The sequence below is a fragment of the Mobula hypostoma genome, chromosome 31, assembly GCF_963921235.1.
Source record: "Mobula hypostoma chromosome 31, sMobHyp1.1, whole genome shotgun sequence".
NCBI classification, from domain to species: Eukaryota; Metazoa; Chordata; class Chondrichthyes; order Myliobatiformes; family Myliobatidae; genus Mobula; species Mobula hypostoma.
The window spans coordinates 2,441,132-2,465,732 of NC_086127.1; the positions used below are offsets into that span (position 1 = coordinate 2,441,132).

The 24,601-nt window shown below is 41.4% G+C and overlaps 1 protein-coding gene across 15 annotated transcripts in view; it reads left to right on the plus strand.

Moving 5' to 3' along the window:
- The window catches only part of LOC134339996 (uncharacterized), a 147,507-nt gene that overhangs the window by 12,755 nt on the left and 110,151 nt on the right, over nt 1–24,601 (plus strand). For all 15 annotated transcript variants that reach the window (XM_063036837.1, XM_063036838.1, XM_063036842.1 and 12 more), the window contains exons 2-6: nt 8,344–8,505; nt 12,994–13,104; nt 18,471–18,581; nt 20,278–20,400; nt 24,252–24,365. In XM_063036837.1, coding sequence (XP_062892907.1) covers nt 8,355–8,505; nt 12,994–13,104; nt 18,471–18,581; nt 20,278–20,400; nt 24,252–24,365 — 610 coding nt within the window. In that variant the 5' untranslated portion in view covers nt 8,344–8,354. The remainder of the gene's footprint in view (nt 1–8,343; nt 8,506–12,993; nt 13,105–18,470; nt 18,582–20,277; nt 20,401–24,251; nt 24,366–24,601) is intronic.

Here is a 24,601-nt window from a genome sequence, read left to right on the forward strand (position 1 = left end):
GGTACCTTCTCTCCAATCAAAATTCTCTACCCTGGGTCCAGAACTATCGTTCTCTGTAATTATATTGAAACTAATGGCACTGTGATCACTGGACCCGAAGTGCTCCCCAACACGAACTTCCGTCACCTGACCTATCTCATTCCCTTACAGGCGATCCAACACTGCCGGTTCTATAGTTAGTGCCTCCATGTATTGCTGCAGAAAACTATCCTGCACACATTTTACAAACTCGAAACCATCGAGCCCTTTTACAGTATGGGCTACCTTGTCTATGTGTGGAAAATTAAAATCGTCCACAATCACAACCTTGTGCCTACTACAAGTATCTGCTATCTCCTTACAAGTTTGCTCCTCCAGTTCTCGCTCACCATTTGGTGGTCTATAATACACCCCTATATGTGTTACTACACCTTTCCCATTCCTTAATTCCACCCAAATAGCCTCACTAGAAGAGCCCTCTTATCTATCCTGCCAGAGCAGCGCTGTAATATTTTCTCTGACAAGCAATGCAACACCTCCCCCTCTTGTCCCTCCGATTCTATCACACCTGAAGCTATAAAATCCAGGAATATTTAGTTGCCCATCACACCCTCCTGTGATATCTTCGGGGCAACGAATGGCATTGACTTCCGAGTTGCGTGACAAATTTGAAATGTCCTGGCTTTGTCTTGGACGTGAATTCTACGCCAAAAGCATTGCTTAGATGATTTCGTCAGAATAAGAGTCATGCACTATCTTTGAGATTTAAACGGATCCTTACCACAATTACAAAATAAAATATCTTGGCTGCAGTAATATTGGTGATACATTGCGGGAACACTGTAAGTGAATTGAATTATGAACTTAATTGAACAATATAGGCAATTTCAAAAGCAGTGTTGCGTGGTGGTGGTGCTCTTTAATGGTGACTTTGATGATCGGCATCCCAAAATGCATAAGCTATACTCAAATGTATACAGGAAGCAAAATCTTGTTTGGCTACTGCAGTATACCGACCATGTTTATTGTGAGTTGTGAGATTTCACTCTTTTATCGAAACTGTAAACCAGTAGCGATAACATCATAATCAAGTGAAATAGCTCTTAACGATTATTTGTTTAGACTCCGGACAGAGGGAAAAATACTGACGCACCCAGAGAAAACTCGTGCGGTCAGGGGACAACGTACAAACTCCTTACAGGCAGCGGCAGGATTTGAACACGTGCCGCATGGACTGTAAAGTGTTGTGCTCATTGTGATCACAGCTGAACCTCAGTACTTTAATGATGGAAGAAAGGTAACTTCTGAATTGGGTGACTTAAGGATGAAACTAGAAGTGATTTGCTGAAAGAACTGGCAAATCAAACGATGCTAATATGACAAAAGATGTAAACAGCTACCGAGTTCTTGCAAGCATTACTGATAAGTTGTAACACTTCATACAACTCGTAGCATTCAACGGACCTCTTTGTCAGATAACTTAGTTACAACTACGGGTGAAACTACTAGTTTGTGTACAATTCGGACAAACATGAGATGTTGTACATTGGAAGATCATATAGAATAATAGAGTAAAGCGCTAATGCAGCTATCCTTAAAAGTCTTTATGCACGGAGAACCCTTCTGATTCAATTCCAGAAAGTGGCTTGACGTTTTTTTTTAAGTCGTATATGTATATATATATATATATATATATACACATATATATTTATGTGTGTGTGTGTGCGTGTCTGTGTCTGTGTATTGTTGCTGCAAAATAAATTTATAATGTCACAACAGTATTACAGTGCGCAGATGTACAAACATTAGAAGGTAAGTACTGTGACGGGGTTCTGAAGTACCACTATGAACTGTGCTTTCAAAAAGAGAGAGAAAGGGGTGGTATTTAACACCGACATCGTGTTTTTAGGGGAGAGAGAGGCGCAGACTGCTTTGAGATGGTGTTATGATTTTTTGGCAGCGTGTTTACATTTCCACAAGGACATTGCCTGCTTGTATTCTTACACAGACAGAGAAGGTAGGAGCTGTTTGAGTGACAGTTGGTACTCAGTGCGCTGTGATTAATAGAGGTGAGATGATAGACCTCGGACAAATGATTTTCGACACTGAATGAACTTTGTTGTGCCCACAGAAAAAGTGGGTTTTTGGAGGATCGATCCGACGAATCGCTCAGTGGCTCTCGTTGTGTGAAAAGGGAGTGACCGGTGGGGAGTTGTTTGTGTGATCACCCCTCACGTGGGTTGATAGATCCACCACAGAAGAACGGTCCACTTTGTTTTGGTCACAGTCGGCGACTTAATTAGGATTTAGGAGGACAACGGGAAGATCGACGGCGTCAGCTCAACTGAAGACTCAAATCTCTCCCCCTCTGTCTCTCCATCACTACTCAACTGAATACCACGAACTGAACTGAACTTTCCTCATCATCGTAAGACTAGCTATTTACCCCTAGACTTGAAGAAGCTTGGTTTTCATATATTTCTACAGTTAGTTCTGTGTAATCATTGCTAATCTGTTTGATATTTCTGCATTTATATTACGGTACTGCGTAGTTACGAATACAATACTGGACTCTGACGTGTTTTCCATATCTGCTGGTTCTTTAACCCGACACGGGGTACATGACAAAATTCGGGCATGTGTCAGTGATATGAACGAATTGTGTGGGAGGCTTGTTTGAATTGATTGGAGGAAAATCCCTTTTGATTTGCTCGTGTGGGATGTCGGCAGAAATGGAGTTTGAGGTTAGTAAGTTCATGGCAGACCCAACCCCTGAGGCGTTGGATGATGCTAAAAAGGATGTGCTGTTGGCAATCGCTCAGAAGTTAAGACTAAAGGTGACCACTAAAATGAGGAGAGCTCAGATGCAGACGGTAATAGCCCAGCGTAATATAGCTCAGGGGAAGTTTGGAGAGGAGGTGTTATGGAGTTATTCACTGGAGGAAACTTACTGAGGCTGAGATTCAGCTTCAGGTGGAGCAATGCAGGCTGGAGGCTGAGGATGAGAAAGAGCAGCATGACTTGCAACTGAAACATCTCTAGGCCACAGGGGCAGACAAACAGAGCGTACAGGTAGCAAAACAGAGAGAATAGGCAGACAAACAGAGAAAGTTCGAACGGGAGATGTGGCAGCTGAGAGATCTAGTCTCGGACCCTTATGATTTTTACAGCTCGGAGGAGCTTGCTGTGTTTGATGAATTTAAAAGTTGTTTCCCCTATAATCTACGGGCATACCTAGAGTAAGAGGATGCTGCCACCCTGCGGGAGTCTGCTAAGAAAGCAGATGAAGTTTATTTAAACCCACGAGATTGAGTTTACTCCAGATGAGGGTGACCCAGAGAGTAGCTGTGAGTTTCGGGGAGACCTTGAATTTGAAACTGGGACTAGTGAAGAAAGCCCAGAAGCGGCAGCTGTCACAATTGACTGGTTCAGGTTGTTGAGGTACCTGTAGACTCATAGGGTACTGAACCTTGTGTTGAAGCTCAGTTAAGGTCTGAGGTGTCTGACTTGGTTGGAAAGGAATGCAGTTTGTTTGTTTTCTTGTGTTAGATGGTTTTGGTTCAGTGAATCACGGATTAACCTTGGTACCAGTGGAAAGGAATTTATAGAGGAACAGAATAAAGATTCTGGAATGGTGGTTTAAAGGAGACAGCTGTCACAGAAGAGGAGGTTCAGAGAGAGTCAGTGGGATATTATCTTAAAGATGGAGTGTTGATGAGGATGTGGAGACCAGCCACTGTGTCTGCAAGAGTGTATTGGGCTATTGTGCATCAACTGGTGGTTCCGAAGGTTTATAGGGCTGCAATTTTAAACAGGGCTTACAGTATGCCTTCGGGTGGACACTTCGGAGCAAAGAAGACAGTGCACAGGATTATAAGGGAATGTATTGGCCTAACGTGAGGAAAGATAGTGTCAATTACTGCCAGGTGGTCGAAAACCTAACCAGGCCATCCCAAAGGCACAACTTCTGCGAATACCTGTTTCTGGTGAACTTTTTTCTAGGGTCACAGTGGATTGTGTAGTCCCATTGCTAAAGACTTCAGCTGATCATCAGTATATATTAACAATTATATGTGTTGTGTCTCGGTTCCTTGAAGCTGGGCCTTTTGGAAACATCAAGGCCAAGACGGTGGTAAAATCATTCAGTAAGCTTTTCATACTGGTAGGTCTGTCCAAAGAAATTCAATTCCACCAGGGTAGTCACCTTACTTCGAGAAAATTCCAGGGGATATTTGGAGAACAGGGAGCTAAGCACATTGTGTCATATGCATATCGCACAGATTCCAAGGAAGACTTGGAACGTTGGACTCCACTCTTAACACCATGATTAAAACATATTCTGTGAAAAATGGGGAAAAAAAACTGGGATGATGGGGTTCCCCTACTCGTATTTGCTGTTGGAGAGACAATACAAAAATCATTGGAGGGTAGTTTATAGTAACCTGTGTTCGGTCACAGGCCAAAAGGGCATTTCATCCTACTCAAAGAACTGTGGTCTGATTTGGAAATATGGGTCAATGTGCGGAAAAGATTTAATAAGGTTTATGACCTTGCCAAGGAAAGTTTGCAGAATGTTCAAATTAAAATAAAACACTTGTTTGATAAGGTAGCATCTGTGGGTACTGTTATAAAAACAAATAGAGTCTTAAGGGCAGTGGAGTCTCAAAATGAGATGAAAAATCATTTTACCAAACTGAATCTAGTATCAACAAGATTTCAGAATTCCATTATTTTGAAAAAATATAACTGATAATGTCTATCAGTTAGAACCTACATCACAACAAGTGAAGGAAATAATTAGCAAGCACAACGATTTATTCCCTGACATTCTAAGATGGTGTACAGCTGAAGGGAACGACGTCATTGTAAATTCAGCTCAGCCCATCAGAGAGCAGCCTTACAAAAGTAACTTAAAAGAAAGAAAAATGGCTGAACAAGAAATTGAAAAGAAGAAGGAACAAGGAAAGAGAATGGATGACTGCATTGTTAGAGTGGGGAAGGCTAAATACCGTATAAAATTGACCTGTTAAGAGGATACTTGTGTGTTCCTTTAACAGAAAGGACTAAAGAGATATCAGCATTTGCGACACCAGCTGGACTGTATGAATACAATGTTTTACCTTTCGGGATGAAAAATGTTCCAATGACATTTCAAAGAATGATGAAATCCGTGATTAGATGTTAGAAAACACAGGGGCTTATATTGATGATTTAGTGGTCTGGAATGACACGTGGGAAGATCATATTGCAGCGGTAGAAAAATTGTTTGACAGACTTTCCCAGGCCAGTCCTACTGGGAAACTCGCTGAAAGTGAGTTTGGTCATGCCATAGTTACATATCTGGGCTATGTAGCAGGCCAGGGCCAACTGGCTCCTGTACAGGCCAAGGATCAAGCTACTGCTGAGGTTCCCGCTCGAACGGGCAAGAAAGCTTTAAGAAGGTTTTTTTTTTTTTTTTTGGAATGGTTGGGTATTATCGTAAGTTTTGTAAGAACTTTGCAGACATCGGTCTCCCCCTAAAAAAAACTTCTGGGGAAGACTGAAAGATTTATATGGAGTGACTTTTGCAAGGAGGCTTTTCAATGTCTGGAAACCATCCTGTGCTCAAGGCACCTGATTTTTCCAAGCTATTTTCTATAGCAACAGACGCTAGTGACGAAGCTGCTGGGGCAGTACTGTTACCGAAGGGTGTGGATGACATTGAACACCTAGTAGCTTATTTCTCAAATACATTTAAGGAGCATCGGAAAAATTATTCCACTGTTGAAAAGGAATTACTAGCAATTAATCTGACCTTGCAACATTTTGAGGTATATGTTTGTCCTGACCAGAAAGCACTTGTGATTTACATGGATCACAACCCATTGGTGTTTCTAACTAAGATGAAGGAGAAGAATAGGTTATTGAATTGGAGTCTGATCTTGCAAGAAAATGACCTGACAATCAAACATGTGAAAGATACTGACAACATTATAAGTGATATTTATCCAGATGTTAAGTTGGAAATTGTACAGATTTTGCTCTGTCATCTGATGATTATATATATAATGTTTCAAACTCTGAAATGTCCAGTTAAACAAATATTTTGCCTTTGACATTTTTGTTTTCTGAAGGAAGGTAGTGTGCCGGGGCCCTGAAATACCCCTATCAATTGTGCTCGATTACCCCAATGAACTGTGCTTTTGAAAAGAGAGAGAAAGAGGTTTTCCACACCGACATCTTGTTTCTAAGACAGAGAGAGGCGCAGACTGCTTTGAGATGGTGTCATGATTTTTCGGCAGCATGTTTAAATTTCTACAAGCTCATTGTCTGCTTGTCTTCTTACACAAAAAAATAAGGGAGGAGCTGCTTGACTGACAGCTGGTACTCAGTGCGGTGAGATAAACAGAAGCTCAGATGATAGACATCGAACACATGATTTTGGATACTGAATGAACTTTGCTGCGCCCAATGAAAAAGTGGATTTTTGGAGGATCAATCCGACGAATCGATCAGTGGCTCTCGCAGTGTGAAAAGGGAGTGACCGGTGGGGAGTTGTTTGTGTGAGAATCCCTCCCCTGGCTTGATAGCTCCACCGCAGAAGAACGGTACCCTTTGTTTTGGTCACAGTCGGTGACTTAAATAGGATTTCGGAGGACAACGGGAAGATCGACGGTGTCAGCTCACCTGAAGACTCAAATCTCTCCCTATCTCTGTCTCCGTCAGTACTCAACTGAATACCACGAACTGAACCGAACTTTACTCATAATCTTAAGACTACTTATTTACCCCTGGACTTGAAAAAGCTTGGTTTTCATATATTTCCACACTTACTTATATATAATCATTGATAATCTGTTTGATAAATCTGCATTTATATTACTGTATTGTGTAGTTACTAATAAATACCATTAGTTAATAGCAATACTGGACTCCAATGTGTTTTCCATTTCTGCTGGTTCTTTAACTTGTCACGGAATAAGAAAAAAAAATAAGTTACCTCGATCAGTTTAACAGTGGTGGTGGTGGGGGCGGTGTTATCACGTATACTCATTATATTGCCCAGCGCCCTGGATAAGAATGACCTCATGTCGCCCTCTTCGGAGTAGCGCAGTTGTATTAGTTTCTTACTGCTAAACGTGTTACTCTGTTTACTCAAGGACGAGGGCAGAGTGTGAAAAATATTCTCCAGAACTTCGAAGGTTTTTGGTATGTTTATATTTGTTTCTGTCACAGAAACACTGTGTCCAGGTTGACTCCTATGACAGAGCCACCTTTTCTAAGCATTTGGACATGCGAAGGAGAGGCCTGTATACTCCAAATGACCTCATTCTCCTCAGGAGGTAGAGGTGACTCTGGGCCTTCTTGTACACAGCCTCTGTGTTGATGCCCCAGTCAAGTCTTCCATCCAACTGCACCCCCAGATGCTCGTAGGTCCTCACCCCATCCATGTCTTCTCTATCAATAGTAGTAAGGAATAATAAAGGCTTATGTAACCCTAAAGTTTGGCTGGCGACGTTAGTTTAGGGGAAGACAGTCTCTGCCCCGCCGAACTTGTGAAATCTCGTTTGTGTGGATGTTGCATGAAGTGTTACCAATCAGTACCACGATATATCAGAGTGTACACCATATGCAATTAAACAATTGAACTTTATAATATTTAATTTGGCTATAGGGTTAGTCAAGAAAAGTAAAAGAAAAAAAGGTCCATTTAACTGAAATAGTCAAAAGTGCACGTTGGAGCCCACGGTTTTACGTCCATTAGTTCCACATCAATTTCCTCCGAGCGTCATCGACTCCCTGAATCTCAATTCAAGTCCACTCCGTCCTGCAGTCTACGACCTCTCCATTCCGGCATCTTCTGTCTCCATCTTCCGCCGAACAAAAGTCTTCGAACAACTCGCTCTGAGGGCCAGAAAAAGAAAAAAAAAAACACTCCCTTCATTGCACAGCGGAACATTCCAAACACCATTTCCCAGGGTGCTACACCAGCCTCCCTAAAATCACTCACCATCTCCTTTGTCTTACAGATGTTGAGCTGCAGATGTTCCAGCTTACACCATTTGACACAGTCCTCCACCACAGGGCCTTCTATCAGTTGTATTTTGGAGCTATAGAAGTATATCCAGTTAGGCATTTTAAAAGAAAAAACAGTTTAGTCGAGGCATTGTTTTAAGTGCTCTCCTGCGTACTTATCCGACTGAAGCACGATTCATATTCAAGCAGATATTGATAATCAATCTGAGTTTGATCAAGAGGTTTAAAAGAGGATATCTGTACCAAACCGCAGAAAAGCGGGATAACTATGATTTAGGTCGATGAACCTATTAAAACTGCTCTCCATTATGCTCACCGTTCATAATTTGTGTTTGGCACTGTTAACAGATGTACCAAGAATGAAAACGTTGAAGGTGGTCTTCGTGCTGTTGTTTCTGATGGGAACATTCGCATTTAAGTCAACGAAATCTAAGCCTGATCGTGCACGACGCAAAGTTGTCGTTACGGACACGGGAGGCCATGTTGACTTCCAGAAGCGGAAACTGAGAGGTAAGTAGAAAAATTATCCGAAATTGGTCGATGCTGCAAATGCCATAGACTGCCTGTGACATTTGACCCCGTGATTGTACGGCTTGTCATATGAAGATTGTCTGATGGCCTGTGCCTGTATTCTCTAGAATTCAGAAGAATAAAGGTTGATCTAATTGAGACCTTTCGAGTGGTGCAAGGGATTGATAGGGTGGATGTGGAGAGGATGTTTCCTACGGTTGGAGAATCTACGACCAGATGAGCTATCCTCCGAATGGAGGCGCGTTCTTTTGGAATGATCCGAGAGGGATTTCTTTCGCCACAAAGTGGGGAATCTGTGGAATTTAGTTGCCACACGCAGCTGCGGATGCCAAGCTGTTACCTATATTTAAAGCGGGGGCTGGTAGACTATTGATTAGTCTGAGCATGACGGAATACTTCAAGAGGCAGGAGATTGGGGTTGAGAGATGAAAAAGATCAGTCATGATGAAATGGCAGAGAGTGGTCCAATTCACCTAATTCTGTTCCCATATCTTACGGACTTATGGTCTTACATAAGTACTAATTGAGCATTGTACTGTACACCATATTCTGTATATTTATTTTCTCTGAAACTTTTCCACCGCCCACTTAAGTTTATTCAAAGTTCTGCTTAACCCAACAAGCAGCTTGCATCCACTTTCTGATTGATCCGCTAGGGACATCACTTTCATGAACGTTAATCTACTGTTTGTAATCGTTCGATGTGGAAAAGGTTGAAGTAGTTGAACCGCCCCTAACTAATGCAAAAGATTGGTCGTGTCATTCATGAATATGCAAAGAGTTTGGAATAGTCCATGGATCACTCCCAATCCTGTATTTTCATGTGCATTTTGATGAACCTTTTTTTTCTATTGCTGGTGCTCTGAAATATTTTATCAACGTTAATAAATATGAATAATTTGCCCCCAATCAGATATTGTAACAGCACTTCGCCGTGAAGCTTTAAGACAATTAGGTATTAGGTATAATACATACACTCAATCACCACTTTATTTTGCACTTTTGTTCCACAATAAACTGCCCTAACCGGAAGACCACAATCCGTGCGGATTGGTGATAACATATCCTCCTCGCTGGCGGTCAACACGGGAGCACCTCAGGAGTGTGTGCTTTAACCCACTGCTCTACACTCTATATACAGATTACTGTGTGGCTAAGCATAGCTCAAATACCATCTACAAATTTTCTGACGATACAAGCGTTGTTTTCAGAATCTTATGTGGTGACTAGAGGGTGAACAGCAGTGAGATATGTTCAACCAGTAGAGTTTTGCCGCAGCAACAACCTGACACTCAATGTCAGTGAGACGAAAGCACTGGTTGTGGACATTAGGTAGGGTAAAAAGGAGCACATGCCAATCTACATAGGGTGATCAGAAGTGGAGAGAGTGAGCAGTTTCAAGTTCCTCAGTGTCAAGATCTCTGAGGATATAACCTGGTCCCAATATGTCGATGTAGTTATAAAGACGGCAAGACAGCGGCTATACTTTATTAGGAGTTTGAAGATATTTGGCATGTCAATTAATACCCTCAAAACCATCTATAGTTGAACCGTGGAAATCATTCTGACAGGCTGCATCACTGTCTGGCGTAGAGAGGCACAGGACAGAAAGAAGCTACAGAAAGTTCTAAGTCTAGTCAGCCGCATCCTGGGTACTAGCCTACAAAGTATCCAGGACATCTTCATGGAGCGGTATCTCAGCAAGGCAGCGTCCATTATTAAGGACCTCCAGCACCCAGGGTATGCCCTTTTCTCACTGTTACCATTAGGTAAGAGGTACAGAAGCCTAAAGGCACATACTCAGCGATTCAAGAAAAGCTTCCTCCCCTCTGTCATCCGATTCCTAAATAGACAATGAATCTTTGGACACTATCTCACTTTTTGCTGTATTTCTGTTTTTGCGCATTAAAACAATCTATTCAATACATTATATTGTAATCGTTTATTTCTTATTCTTATTTTTATTTTATTTATTATTATTATTTTTGTTTCCCCCTGCTAGATTATGCATCGCAATGAACTGCTGCTTCCTAAGTTGACAAATTTCACGTCACGTGTCGGTGATAATAAACCTGATTCTGATTCTCATTCTCATTCTGATTCAATGAGTATATGGCCACCGTCATCTGCTGCTGTAGCTCATCAGCTTCGATGTTTGATGTTCTATGCTTTCAGACATCCTCTCTCTGCAGTCAGTGGTTGTACCACGTGGTTAGTTGAGTTACTGTTGCCTTCCTGTTACCTTTATTTATATCTGAGATTTCAACATTTGCATTAATTTTTAATGATGATACAATTTAAATGTCATATAGTATGCCTTAACACCTCTAAAAGAGATGAAGCCACAGTTGATGTTTGCTGAAGGTAACTGAGGTGTCCTTAAAAGGGGTGGTTTGTGTTGAGAAGTTACCAGCACAAGCAGGCATGGATTCAACCATACGAATAGATCTGTCGGACCATAAAATGCAAGGGACAACATGCAAATGTTGTTCAAAATCTTTCGGTGAATCAAGTTCAAGGCAACATATTTTATTTCCATGCCCTTCCACATTTTGTCCACAACTCATATTTTTCTCGCAAAATACATTGTAAATTCTAAAGTCTGTTGTGTGTAGAAATCCCAGGAGATCAAAACTACCCCGTCTGGTAGCAAATATTATTAGGAGTCACTTAGATCACATTTCTTCTCCAGTCTCATGTTTTCCCTGAACAACAAATTATCTTTTCCACCATGCAGGTAAGCTTTAATGCATTGACCTGCTCCCACATTTTTGGCTGATTTGATTTTCGCATGGCCGAAAAAGAATAGAGGTGTATGTACTTCAGTGACCACCAGTTGATCTGACGCAACTTTCTCATGATCTATGATATATACTGTTTTCTGAGGAAGAAACAAATACTTGAAGATTAGGAATAATGTGTCATCGTATTGGAATAAACAGGTTGAGAGAGAAAGAGAGAAAGGTAGATATAAATAAAGAAAGAAAAAAACAAAGAGAGAACGAAACGAATAAGGGTAGGAAGGAATGAGTAGACAGGAGGAATCATGTGGTTCTTTCAGGAAATGCCCGCTATGAAATATAAAAAAAAACTCGTACAAATCTCGAAGTATATTTATTATCGAAGTACTAAAATGCCACCATAGAAGACTCTGAGGTTAATTTTCTTGCTGGTATTCACAGTCAATATGAAGTAATTACAAATGAATAGATTAAAAAAATCTACAATCTAAATAACAATAAGCGCCACTGTAGCATAAGCGTCTTCCGGATTTGCTGGGGTGGCGCGGCTCAAAGGGCTGGAAGGGCCTCTTCCATTCTGTATCGCCATGTAAATAAGCAATAAATAGCGAGAACGTGAGATTAATACTTCTTGAAAACAAGTCCGCGTGTTGCGGGAACAATTTAATTTTGTGGTGAGTGGAGCGAATTTAACTCCTCTGGTTCAAGAGCCTGATGGTTGAAGGGAAAGAACAGTCCTTATACCTGGTGATGCGGGGCCTGTCTCCTGTTCCTCCTTCCTGGTAGCAGCAGGAGGAGAGTATACTTGGACATTGTAAATTCGGTTGGGGTTAAATAAATGGGAAGCAGGGTGCTGTGACTCATTGGTCCGGAATGGCCTGCTCCGACCTGTATCTCTAGACAACAAATTCATCTGATGTGAAACAGAGCCTTTAACAATTGTGGAGACGTTAGTATTCGTGCTTATAGGATTTACTTATTTTTCTTTAGCCAGAAATACATTTAATAAAGCAAGCATGGTAAAGTGTCTTCGTTACCTGCGAATATCTCAGCATGTTATTCATTTAGCATGGAGATTTTTCACTGTTATCTCTCCCACTCTCTAGACAGTTTGATGACACGAAGGTTGGAGGTGTTGTGATAGTGTGGAGGGCTTGTCGGAGGTTACAGCGGGACATTGATAGGATGCAAAACTGGGCTGAGAAGTGGCGGATGGAGTGCAACCCAGATAAGTGTGAGATGGCTCATTTTGGTAGGTCAAATACGATGGCAGAACGTAGTATTAATGGTAAGACTCTTAGCAGTGTGGAGGATCAGAAGGATCTTGGGGTTCGAGACCAGAGGACGCTCAAAGCAACTGAGCAAGTTGACTCTGATATTAAGAAGGCGTACGGTGCATTGGCCTTCATCAATCACGTAATTGAATTCAGGAGCCGAGAGGTAATGTTGCAGCTATACAGGACCCTGGTCAGAGCGCCTGGAATGGGGTGCCGGCAACGGTGGTGGAGGCGGATACGATAAGGTCTTTTAAGAGACTTTTAGACAGGTACATGGAGCTTAGTAGAATAGAGAGCTATAGGTAAGCCGAGTAATTTCTAAGGTAGGGACATGTTCAGCACGACTTTGTGGGCCGAAAGACCTGTACTGTGCTGCAGGGTTTTATATCTTTCTATGTTTCCATTTTTCTTCTTATGAATCCGTGTCCTTTTCAAACATTTTCGAGCAGGTACCGAGCAGAAATATGTGCAATTTGAAGAAACTGAGGACCATGGAGAAAAGCATGAGCGACGATCACTAGAAGATCTAGACCTTTACACCGGAAGTAAAATGAGAATGGGTAAGTGGAATTTTAAAACGAGTCGAAGGAGAATGATGCAGTGGGTTTCGTACTTTTCATCCCAGTAGTTAATCTGCAGGGTGAGAAAGAAAAATGGCTGTCTAGAAATATGTAAAGCTTTCGAGTTCTTCACAAGGTTACGATGACTCCAATGCAAACGACACGGTTAGCTGAGAAGTACCGTCATACTTTCCGTGAATATGTGACGGTATTAGATATTTCAATACTGCTGCCGGCCATATTACTTCAAATTGGAAACGCTGAGCTCGTGCTGATATTTCGTTCAGAAATTATTCGAACTTTTTTTTATTACCTGACCGAAATCTGTTCACTGCAGATCTTGAACATGCATTGTGTAATAAAAATATACAAGCCCATGAAAACTGAAATGTTCCTGCTGCTTTAAATTACTTCTGAATGAGGAAGATCTTAATATGCACTTAATGAAACGAAAGGCATGATCAAGAAAGAAAGATGAAATAAGGAAAAGACAAAAGGAAAGAAAGATGGAGGGTTGTAAGGAAAGTAAGAAGGAAAGAAATATATATGCAAAGAAACATATCGTTTTGCACTATTATAGGGATTATCCCTTCGTGGTAATAATATAAGTCAGCTACAGAATCTATGTTTACTGATGTAATTATATTGGCTTAGCACAGATGATCCTTTCAGTTTAAGATAATCAAGTAAATTAGTTGTAGATGTTGCAATGGAACAGGGCGACAGAGCACAACGGGCGGACAGACTAATGCACTATATTTCTTATGAACATCCAGAATTGTCTGTACATACATCTTGGGATCATTCAGAGCAGCCAAGTTCTGGTTATGGATATATGCCTCTTCCGCTTCCCAAGGCCATCTTGGATTCGAGCCACTAAGTTATACTTTTATCCAAGTCCTCATTTCTAACAGCATCTAATAATTTCTGGAATTCCATATGTTTCCCAATAAGCACTTTTTCACATTTATATCCCAGTACATCCTCGGTATTTTCATCACATTCACGGCGGACCAAATGTCGATTGAGGTCGGCGCAGATTCCATACAACACCGCCTAGAAAACCTGTAATCTTCCAACTACTGGGTATAAAATTTCAAAACACTTTCATCCGTTAAATCATCTATATTCTTAAGAAGATTTGCCAATTTTCTGGTTTCAATAGCACGTTTTCCCAATCATTGCAAAACAGGGAGTATGCTCATGAATTCTAGACCCTGAAAATGTTACGGTTCTAAACGGTGCAGGCACTCCATGCATGGCAACGCAGACACCATTTTCACAGTCAAGGCTATCTTCTGACCAAATGCAGAATTGTTTTGGAAAGACAAATCAACATCAACATCAAGTTTGAATGTCGTAATGCACCATGTAATACCACCCCCTGCCCTGTGAATGGCGTCAGTCCCTTAATCCTTGCTCTGAAGAATGATCCAGTTTTTGACAAAACATTGCCTTTGTAATTGCACAATTTTCTCATTTGATACCCGGGAACTCTGAGTCACTTTTTTCAAATCGTCAAGTTGTCCTCTGCGCGGGGCTCCAGCAGGGAACTCTAGCTGGCGAGAGCTTGTAGGGTAGTGTTTGTGTCCGCTGGGTCCGTGTTGACCAGACCGTTCAGTTGCAATAGAACGGCGAGAACGCAAACGAATGAAACAGATACGGAAGTAGAATAATCTAAAGTGTTTATAAACGGTTACAGGGAAGGCCTGGGAGCGAGGATTAGGCAGAGGAAAGCCAAAGAGAGAGGCAGGTTTGAGCGGGGATCGAACACGTGTCGCTACGGTAGGAAGGCGGGCTTTAACCAACAAGCCAACGGAGAATGTAGGTGGGCCGCGTAACGAGGCCCAGGAGGGATGCAGACCAGGGTGCCAGCATGGCTTGAGGAGAACAGTGGGCGGAAGGTTGATCGGGAAGACAGGCGGCATGCAAATGCTCCTACTAACACGGAGAGATAGACCTAACACAGGCAAACAGCGCGGGTGAACAGAGGAGCGGGAGGCAGGCAATACTTCTCTTGACACAGGGCGTTGCTGGAGCTGAACGGCAAACAGAAGACAAGCGGCAGGCAACACTTGTCTTGACATGGAGCGGTAAATGGAAAGGAAAACGGCAGAAAGTACTTTTTTGACACAGGAAGTTGATGGAGTTCAACGGCAAACAGGAGACAGGCGGCAAGCAACACGCATCTTGACATGGAGCGTTAAATGGAAAGGCAAATGGCAGGCAGTCCAGTTTTTGAGAGGGAAGTCATGCTAAGGTACAGGAACCGTGGTGTACAAAGGATGTAATATATCCTGTCAAGAAGAAAAGAAAAGCTTACAAAAGGTTCACTGAGCTAGGTAATGTTAGAAATCTAGAAGAATATAAGTCTAAAAGGAAGGAGATTAAGAAGGAAATTAGGAAAACCAGGTGGGCAGGATTAAGGAAAACTCCAAATCATTCTACAAGTATGTGAACAGGAGAAGCGTGAAAGAATAGGGCATATCAAGTGTCACAGTGGGAAAGTGTTTATGGCACCGGAGGAAATAGCAGATGTACTTAATGAATATTTTACTTTAGTAATCAGTGTGGAAATGGTCTTGGTGATTATAGTGCTCATTTGCAGCAGAATGAACAGCTTAAGCATGTAGATATTAAGAAAGAGGATGTGCTAGAATTTTGGGAAAGTAAGTAGGATAAGTTGCAGGGACCAGATGAGATGCGCCCCAGGATACTGTAGGAGGCGAGGGAGCAGATTGCTGAGCCTCTGGCGATGATCTTTGCATCATCAATGGGGACAGAGAATTGGAGGCCTGCGGATGTTTTTCCTTTGTTCAAGTAAGGGAGTAGGGATAGCCCAGGAAATTATAGATCTTACTTCAGTGGTTGGTAAGTTGATGGAGCAGATCCTGACAGGCAGGATTTATGAACATTTGGAGACTTATAAAATGATTAAGAATAGTCAGCAGGGCTTTGCCAAGGACGGTTCCTGCCTTACGAGCCTGATTGAATTTTTTGAGGATGTGACTAAACATGTTGATGAAGGAAGAGCAGTAGTTGTACAGTATATGGATTTCAGCGAGGAATTGGATAAGCAACCCCATGCAAGGTTGATTGAGAAGGTAAGGAGGCATGGGATCCAAGGGGACATTGCTTTGTGGATCCAGAACTGGCTTGACCACAGAAGGCAAAGTGTAGTTGTAGACGGGTCATATTCTGTATGGAGTTCGGTGACCAGTGGTGTGCCTCAGGGATCTGTTCTGGGACCCTTACTCTTCGTGATTTTTATAAATGACCTGGATGAGGAATCGGTGGGATGGGTTAGTATGTTTACGGATGAGACAAAGGGGGGAGGTGTTGTGGATAGTTTGGAGGGTTGTCAAAGGTTGCAGCGGGACATTGATAGGATGACAAACTGAGCTCGGAAGTGACAGATGGAGTTAAACCCAGATAAGTGTGAAGTGGTTTATTTTGGTTGGTCAAATATGATGACAGAATATAATATTAATGTTAAGACTCTGGGCAGTGTGGAGATCAGAGGGATCTTGGGGTCTGAGTCCATTGGACGCTCAAAGCCTCTGCGCAGATTGACTCTCTGGTTAAGAAGGTATACGGTGCATTGGCCTTCATCAATCGTGGGATTGAATTTAGGAGCCGAGAGGTAATGTTGTATCTATACAGGATCCTGGTCAGACCCCACTTGTAGTACGGAGCTCATTTCTGGTCACCTCACTATAAAATGGATGTGGAAACCATAGAAAGGGTGAAGAGGAGATTTACCAGAATGTTTTCTGGATTGGGGAGCATACCTTATGAAAACAGGTTGAGTGAACTAGGGCTTTTCTCTTTGGAGCGACGGGGACGAGAGGTGACCTGATATAACTGTACAAGATGATGAGAGGCATTGATCGTGTGGATAGTCAGAGGCTTTTTCCCAGGCCTGAAATGGTTGCCACAAGAGGGCACATGTTTATGTTGCTTGTGAGTAGGTACACATGGATGTCTTGGGTAAGTTATTTTACTCAGAGAGTGGTGAGTGATTGAATTGGGCTGCCGGTAACGGTGGTAGAAGCAGATACGATAGGTTCTTTTAAAAGACTTTTGGATAGGTGCATGAAGCTTGGAAAGATAGAGGGCTATGGGTAACCCTAGTAATTTCTGAGGTAGGGACATGTTCGGCACAACTTTCTGGGCCGTAGTGCTTGTATTGTGCTGTAGGTTTTCTATGTTTCTATGTAATTTTGATGGTCGGAGCAAACCGTGTAATCCGGAGCTACAAATGGCGTCAAGCTGTTATATTTGCCCTTTAAGCAACATACATAAAAGTTGCTGGTGAACACAGCAGGCCAGGCAGCATCTCTAGGACTAAAGAAGGATCTCGGCCTGAAACGTTGATTGCACCTTTTCCTAGAGATGCTGCCTGGCCTGTTGCGTTCACCAGCAACGTTTATGTGTGTTGCTTGAATTTCCAGCATCTGCAGAATTCCTGTTGTTTGCGTTTTTAAATATTTTCCCTTAAGTTTGTTTGTTTCGATGTGTTATTGCAGTTGTGGATAACACAGTATTATCTTTGCTAGGTTACAGATATATCCTTGATGAAATCATCTGTGGTTAAACGCAGTTGTTGCCTCAGATCACCCTAGTATCTTAGTTATTCGAAAGACTTCTTGCAACGTCATCACCACCATCTTCTAGGCCATGCTTGCAGACTCCATTCTGTGCGTGTTATATCCATGCATGAACATGGCATTTATATGTAGTACATAAAGAGAGAATGAACAAATAGTTATTAACAGAACACAGAGTTGAAAAGTTGTTTGTTTGTTTTTTGTTTGCTTCTGTAAGCATCAGTTAAAACCATAGATAAACAGACAACCTGGGAAGCTCCTTCAACCCAGGTGATCAATAATTAGTTTCTACTCCTTCGATCAATAATTAGTTTCTTCTCCGAGCAATTTCAAATATCAAGGCTATAAGGAGCAAGGAGAAAATTGTGAGTCACGTACTCCACAATATCGAGAGATCTATACAAGGAGTAAAGGCAAAAGTGGAAGGTAGAATTTTGAGAAGCTTTAGAGTATTTCACAAAGTTAAGGCGAGTCGAAGGAAACTATTGCAGTTGTTTTCTAGTTTCCCATCCAGTAATGAATCTGAAAGCCGCATCAGATATTTTGAAACTCTTAATTGTTATATTCCGTAAAATGGGAAATACAAAAATCTATAGCATATAACTTTTTTTTTCCAAAAACACATTTTGTTAGTGGATCTGGGCATTCTATTAATTTAGTACGGATATTTGGCACATTTATCACTTTCATTTTCTATACAATTTGCATATGTTGACTCTAATTAAATCTTATTCTATTCAAACGTATTTGGGGCAGGTACGGACCCAGCAAATTACAAATCTCAAGTTCATGACGGAGAGCGAGAAATCTATGTTCCACGTGTCACGGAAGATCGGGAGATTTACACAGGAAGTAAAAGCGCAGGGGGTAGGTAAGATTTTGAGAAGCGTCAGAGTACATAACAAAGTTAAGATGAGTCGAGGAAAAATGACCTAGCTCTATACGTATATTTCCAACGAGTAGTAATACGCGAACTGCGTCAGATTATATATATATATATTATATATTATATATATGATATATATATATAATGACACAGACGTGCAAAGCCCTCTCCCAGTGGAAGAATCGTTTATATTCATATAGAAGAATGTAGCACACAGTGTCTTTTCTGCTCACGTGATCCACGAAATATATGGAGTTATACCTGGTGAAAAAATTATATTTATCAATTTCCCTCTATATTTTATTATTAATCTGTCTCTGCCCAAATACATTTCCAATGCTGTTTCTAGATTTGCCTCTACGATATTCTGGGGTGGAATATATATACATATGGTCTATTGACTTACGTCACAGTTTGTTCATTAAACCTTCTGGCTCTCGCCTTAAATATTGCCTCTCCAGTTGTCGATTCCCCAACCGTGGAAAGTCGCTGAGAACGATTATCCATACGATGCCATTTCTGATCTCATACACTTCCATGCGGTCAGTCCTCAAATTCTTAATCCCCAAAGACTGACGTCACAAACTGCTCAACATCCTGCAGATTGCTTAGCTTCTCGTCTCAAACGTATAACCTTCAATCTCCATAGATTTTGTTAAATCTGCATGGAGCGATCAGAAGTGGAGAGAGTGAGACGGTTTCAACTTCCTGGCTGTCAAGAGATCTGAGGATCTAACCTTGTCCCAATATATCGATGCAACTCTAAAAAGGCAGACAAATGGCTATATTATTTTGGGGGATTTGGTCCGTCGTGTAAAACACTAAAAAACTACTACAGTCATCGGGTGGAAAACCTTTTGCCAGGCTGTCCGGTATTGCGGGTTGGGGGGAGGTAAGGGTTGAATGCGGTGGTTGTGGGTGCATGCTAATTGACAAGATGAAATGAAGCTGCAGAAATTTGTAAAAGTTTGCCTTCTCCATCCTGGGTACTAGGCTCTGTCGTAACCAAGACATCATGAAAGAGCAATGCCTCACACAGGTGGCGTCCAGTATTAAGGACCACGTCACCCAGAACATGCCCTCTTCTTACTGTTACCGTTAGGAAAGAAGTACACCCATACTGAAGGCACACACTCTGCAATTCAGCAACAAATTCTTTATTTCTGCCATCCGATTCCTACGTGGGCATTGAACACATGAACTCTATCTCACATTTGTCTCATTATTTCTACTTTCGCATTCTGCTTTTAAGTTAACTATACTGTCAAGAACTCTGAAGATCTAACCTGCTCCCAACATATCGATGCAGCCGTAAAAGGGCAAGAAAATAGCTATATTTCATTGGAAGAGTTGGTTCGTGGTCTAAAACACATGAAAACTTCTACATATGTAACATATATGTCTGTCTTTTATTTGCTTGTTTTGGATGTTATATTTCGAAATCAAAGCTATTGCACTTGTGGACAATTCAATATTGTCCCTGTGAGAATAATACCACAGGTATATCTTTTGTGAAATCATCCGTGGTAAACCGCTGTCCTTAGCAGAGTGCATGCCTGTGTTTTAATCGTTTAGTAAAGAGGTCCTTCAAAATTATCACTTCTATTTTGCAAACAATTTGCATACTTTCACTCCAAAATCGGTGTGTTACAATCAAACAATTTTTATCGCTGTCAGGTACCGGCCCTGCAATACCCAGACGTTCTAAAGTAGATGAAGGTTCCGGAGACCAAAGTGAAATGGATAAACCAGGTATACAAGATGGCACAGAAAGCTATACCATGGATACAGGAAAAATGGGTAAGTAGAAATTTTAGAAGAATTGGAGAACTTCACAATGTCCAGATGCGTCGAATGAAATGACGCAATTGGTTTCAGAGTTTCTCAGCTAGTAGCGGGAATCAGATATTTTGACACCATTACCTGTTACGTTCTGTGAAAAGAGAACCCAAAAATGGTTTGTACTCAGATGCTTTATACGAAACCGAATAGAGATTAAGTGAGGGGAGATGGAATAAACTTTCCACACTTTAATCTGAACTAATTTACAAATATTCACTCTGGGTGCATTGAATTCGCTAATTACCCTTTACATCATGAACAGAAATATTGCGCGAAAAAAAAATACACTAAATCTTATGGATACATTAAAACTCCCCGATGCTGTTTGAAACTATTGCTCAACGAAGAACTCATTAATCTGGAAGGAAGGAAACAAAAGATATGATGAAGGAAGGTAGGAAGGAATGTTATCGAGAAAGAAAGGGACGGAAAAAAAAGGAAGAGAGATAGAGAGGAAGTGCAAGAAAGATGAAAGAAAATTTTGAAATATGCACCAGAGCAAGAAGGAAACATGCAGGGCACTTGTTGGAATTAACATCGCCTTGATATGAACTATCTGTGCAGACTACAAACATTTTAAATCATAACAGGACACTCATGAGTAAAAGAAAAAGCATTGCTCATAAATTCGGCGGTTAAAGTCACAAAGAGCACAGAAATTTTGTTCAGCCCAGCTGATCTATTCCGTGAAAAATACTCTAATAAACCATATATTGTTAACTGTTTAATGGCAACCACCTAGCATTGAGAGGGATTGCATAAAAAAAGGCTACCTTTGAATAGTTCCGCGATCAAACTATAAAATGCAGAGCTTTTCTGCAGTTTCTCTGAGTTGGGATACTCCGAAGCAACGAGAGGGATCATTAGAAATGGCGAATAAGCAAGTGCAAGAGGTGTAGCCATCCCTTTGAGCGTTCCTATTTTTGGATAACTTCGGCTCAATAGGCCTAGGCGAGATGTCGAATTTGTCCTTTACTTGCCTGTTAGGGCATAGTGGTGCAGTGATAATGTTTCCAGGGACAGTGTTTGTCCTATGTGTGTGATACGGGAAGCCTAGACCACCTCGATTCTCCCAGACGAACACATCTGTACAACGTTCACTGCGCGCCAGCCCAAAAGAAAACGTTTGAAGGAAATGGATCTGCAGTTTGAAGAAATTGAGCTGAAAGGGGATAATGGGAAAAGCACAGTCTGTGCAGACTGAAATAATATCAGCTGCACGCTGGCGATCAACACTGGCACACCTCAGGGGTGTGTACTTAGCCCACTGTTCTACTCCCGCCATAGCAATGACTGTCTGTGTAGGCATAGCTTAAATGCCATCTACAGGTTTATATAATGACACATCGATTATTGGAAGAATCTCAGATAGAAATGTGAGAAAGTCCAGGAGCGAGGTGAGCGGTGTCACAGCAACAACCATGCATTCTACGTCAGGAAGACGAAGGGGTAGATTGTGGACCTCAGTGAGGTTAAAACGTGGGAACAGGAACGAATCTGAATTGAAAGTTCTGAAGTGGAGAGAATGAGCAATTTCAATTTCCTGGGTTTCAACATCTCTAAATACATTACCTGGTCCCAGCACAGCGATGCAACGGTAAAGAATGCACTACAGCGGTAATATTTCATTGGGAGTGTGAAGTGATTTCGCTTGTCATCTAAAACACTTGAAAACATCGATACATATACAGTAGTTAACAATCCGACAAGATGCAACACGGTCTGGTATGATGGGGGAGGTTACTGCACAGGACGGACAGAAGCAACAGAACACTTGAACGTTAGTCAGCTCCATCTTGGGGACTATGCACTGCAGGATCCAGGACATCAGGAAAGAGTGGTGTCTCAGCAAGGAGGCGTCCATTATGAAGGACCCTCACACCCAGGACATATGTTCTTCCCGTAGCTGCCATCATGAAGGACGTACAGAAGCTGGAGAGTCCGCCCTCAGCCATACAGGAGTAGCATCTTACCTTCTGCCGTCCGATTTCTAAATGGGCATTGAACCCATAAACATACCACATTATTTTATATTATTTGTGTTGCTCTATTTGAAATTCACTGTTGAATATACATATATAGTTACTGTAATTAGAACATAGAACATAGAGCATAGAAGTCTACAGCACGTTTAGGCCCTTCGGCCCACAAAGTTGTGCCGACCATTTAACCTACCGTAGAAACAGCCTAGAATAGTCCTGACGAAGGGTCTCGGCCCGAAACGTCGACTGTACCTCTTCGTAGAGATGCTGCCTGGCCTGCTGCGTTCACCAGTAACTTTGTTGTGTGTTGCTAGAATAGACCCTACTGTCTCCGTTTCCACCACAGCCGCCGGCAGTGCATTCCACGCACGCAAGGCTCTCTGTGTGAAACACCTATCCCTGACATCTCCCTGTTAACTATTTCCAAGCACCTCAAAACTATCCGCACTAGTGTTAGCCACTCCATCCCTAGGAAAAAGCCTCTGCCTATCCCAATAATCAGTACCTCTCATCATCTTATACAACTCTACCAGTTCACATCGCATTCCCCATTGCTCCAAGGAGAAAAAAAAAACAAGTTCACTCAACCTATTCTCATAAGGCATGCTCTCCAGTCTCGGCAACATCCTTGTAAATCTCATCTGCACACTCTCTATAGTATTCACATTCTTCCTGTCGTGAGGTTACCAGAACTGGATAGAATACTCCAAATGGGTTTTGACCAAGGTCTTATATAGTTGTAGCATTATCTCACGGCTCCTGAACTCAATCCCGCTGTTGATGGATGCCAACCCATCTTACGCCTTCTTAACAGCACTGTCATCCTGCGCAGCAGCATTGGGTGTCCTGCTCACAGAAGCAGAATCAAAAAGGGTAACAAATACACTACTGAAATTGTTATATTGTTATATCTTAGAGCAGGAAGTATAAGAATAAGGTGGATGATCTTGTTGCACTATTACACATTGTCAGGTATGATTTTGTGTCTATCGCCGAATCATGGGTAAAGGATGGTTGTAGTTGGGAATTAAGTGCCCAAGGTTACACCTTGTATTGGAGGAAGAATAAAGTAGTCAGAGGGGGTAGCATCGCTCTCTGGTAAACAGTGGCATCAAATCAGTAGAAATATTTGACATGGAATCGGGAGAGTTTGAATCCTTCTGTGTTCAGTTAAGAAACTGCAAGCGTATTAGAACTCTGATGGCAGTCCTCCCCCCACCCCCAAAATTAAAATTTGATAGGGAGTAAGTGAAGCCTGAAGTAGTAGTCTTTCAGTGGAGTAAAGGAAATTACAGTCGTATGAGAGAAGAGTTGGTGAAAATAAATTAGGAAGACATGCTGTAGGTGGAGTTGGTTACAGTAGAGCAACAATGGCGTGAGTTTCTTGGAAGAAATGAGAAAGTATAGATGTATTGCAAAAACGAAGACATATTCAAATGACAAAATAGTACAACATTGACTGACAAGGGAAGTCAAAGTTTATATCAAAGCAAAAGATAGGGCATGCAAAAATGGAAAAAAAATAGAAGGAAGAGAGAGGATTGGGAAGGTTCTAAAAGTCAACAGAGAGCAACTAAAAGAATCATAGGGAGGGTAAATTTGGAATATGATAACATGCTAGAAAACGATATCAAACTGGATCGTAAAAGATTTGATATAGGACGGCTAGAAAATGAGGCCAGATAAATTATAACTCGGAACAAGGTCTTATTGGTATTTTACTTCATCAGTAAACTGATCTTGCAGTGTTATCAATGCCATGTTATAGACAATTTTCAGACTATCACTACATTCTCCATATGTAACAATGAAACATTTTTCAATCAGATACTGACTCGATATTGTACACGCCTTCGAAAGCAGCTGAAAGTTATGGAGACGAAATAAAAAAGCCCGAAATAGACGATCCAGAAACCCATGCAGGAGATGAAAATGAAAAAGGTAAGTGGAGTTTTGAGAAGCACTGGTGCAATTCATAGTTAAACTACGTCGAATGAAAATGGTAAGATTGGTTTAGTATTTTTCCAACCAGTCATTAACTTTTAAATCATATCAAATATTTCGACATTATGAATGAATGAATTAATGAATGAAATTTATTTCGGTCAGTACAAACATAACAAAGAGCATCATTTTAAACAATGATTTCATAGGACAAAATTACAATAACAACTTAA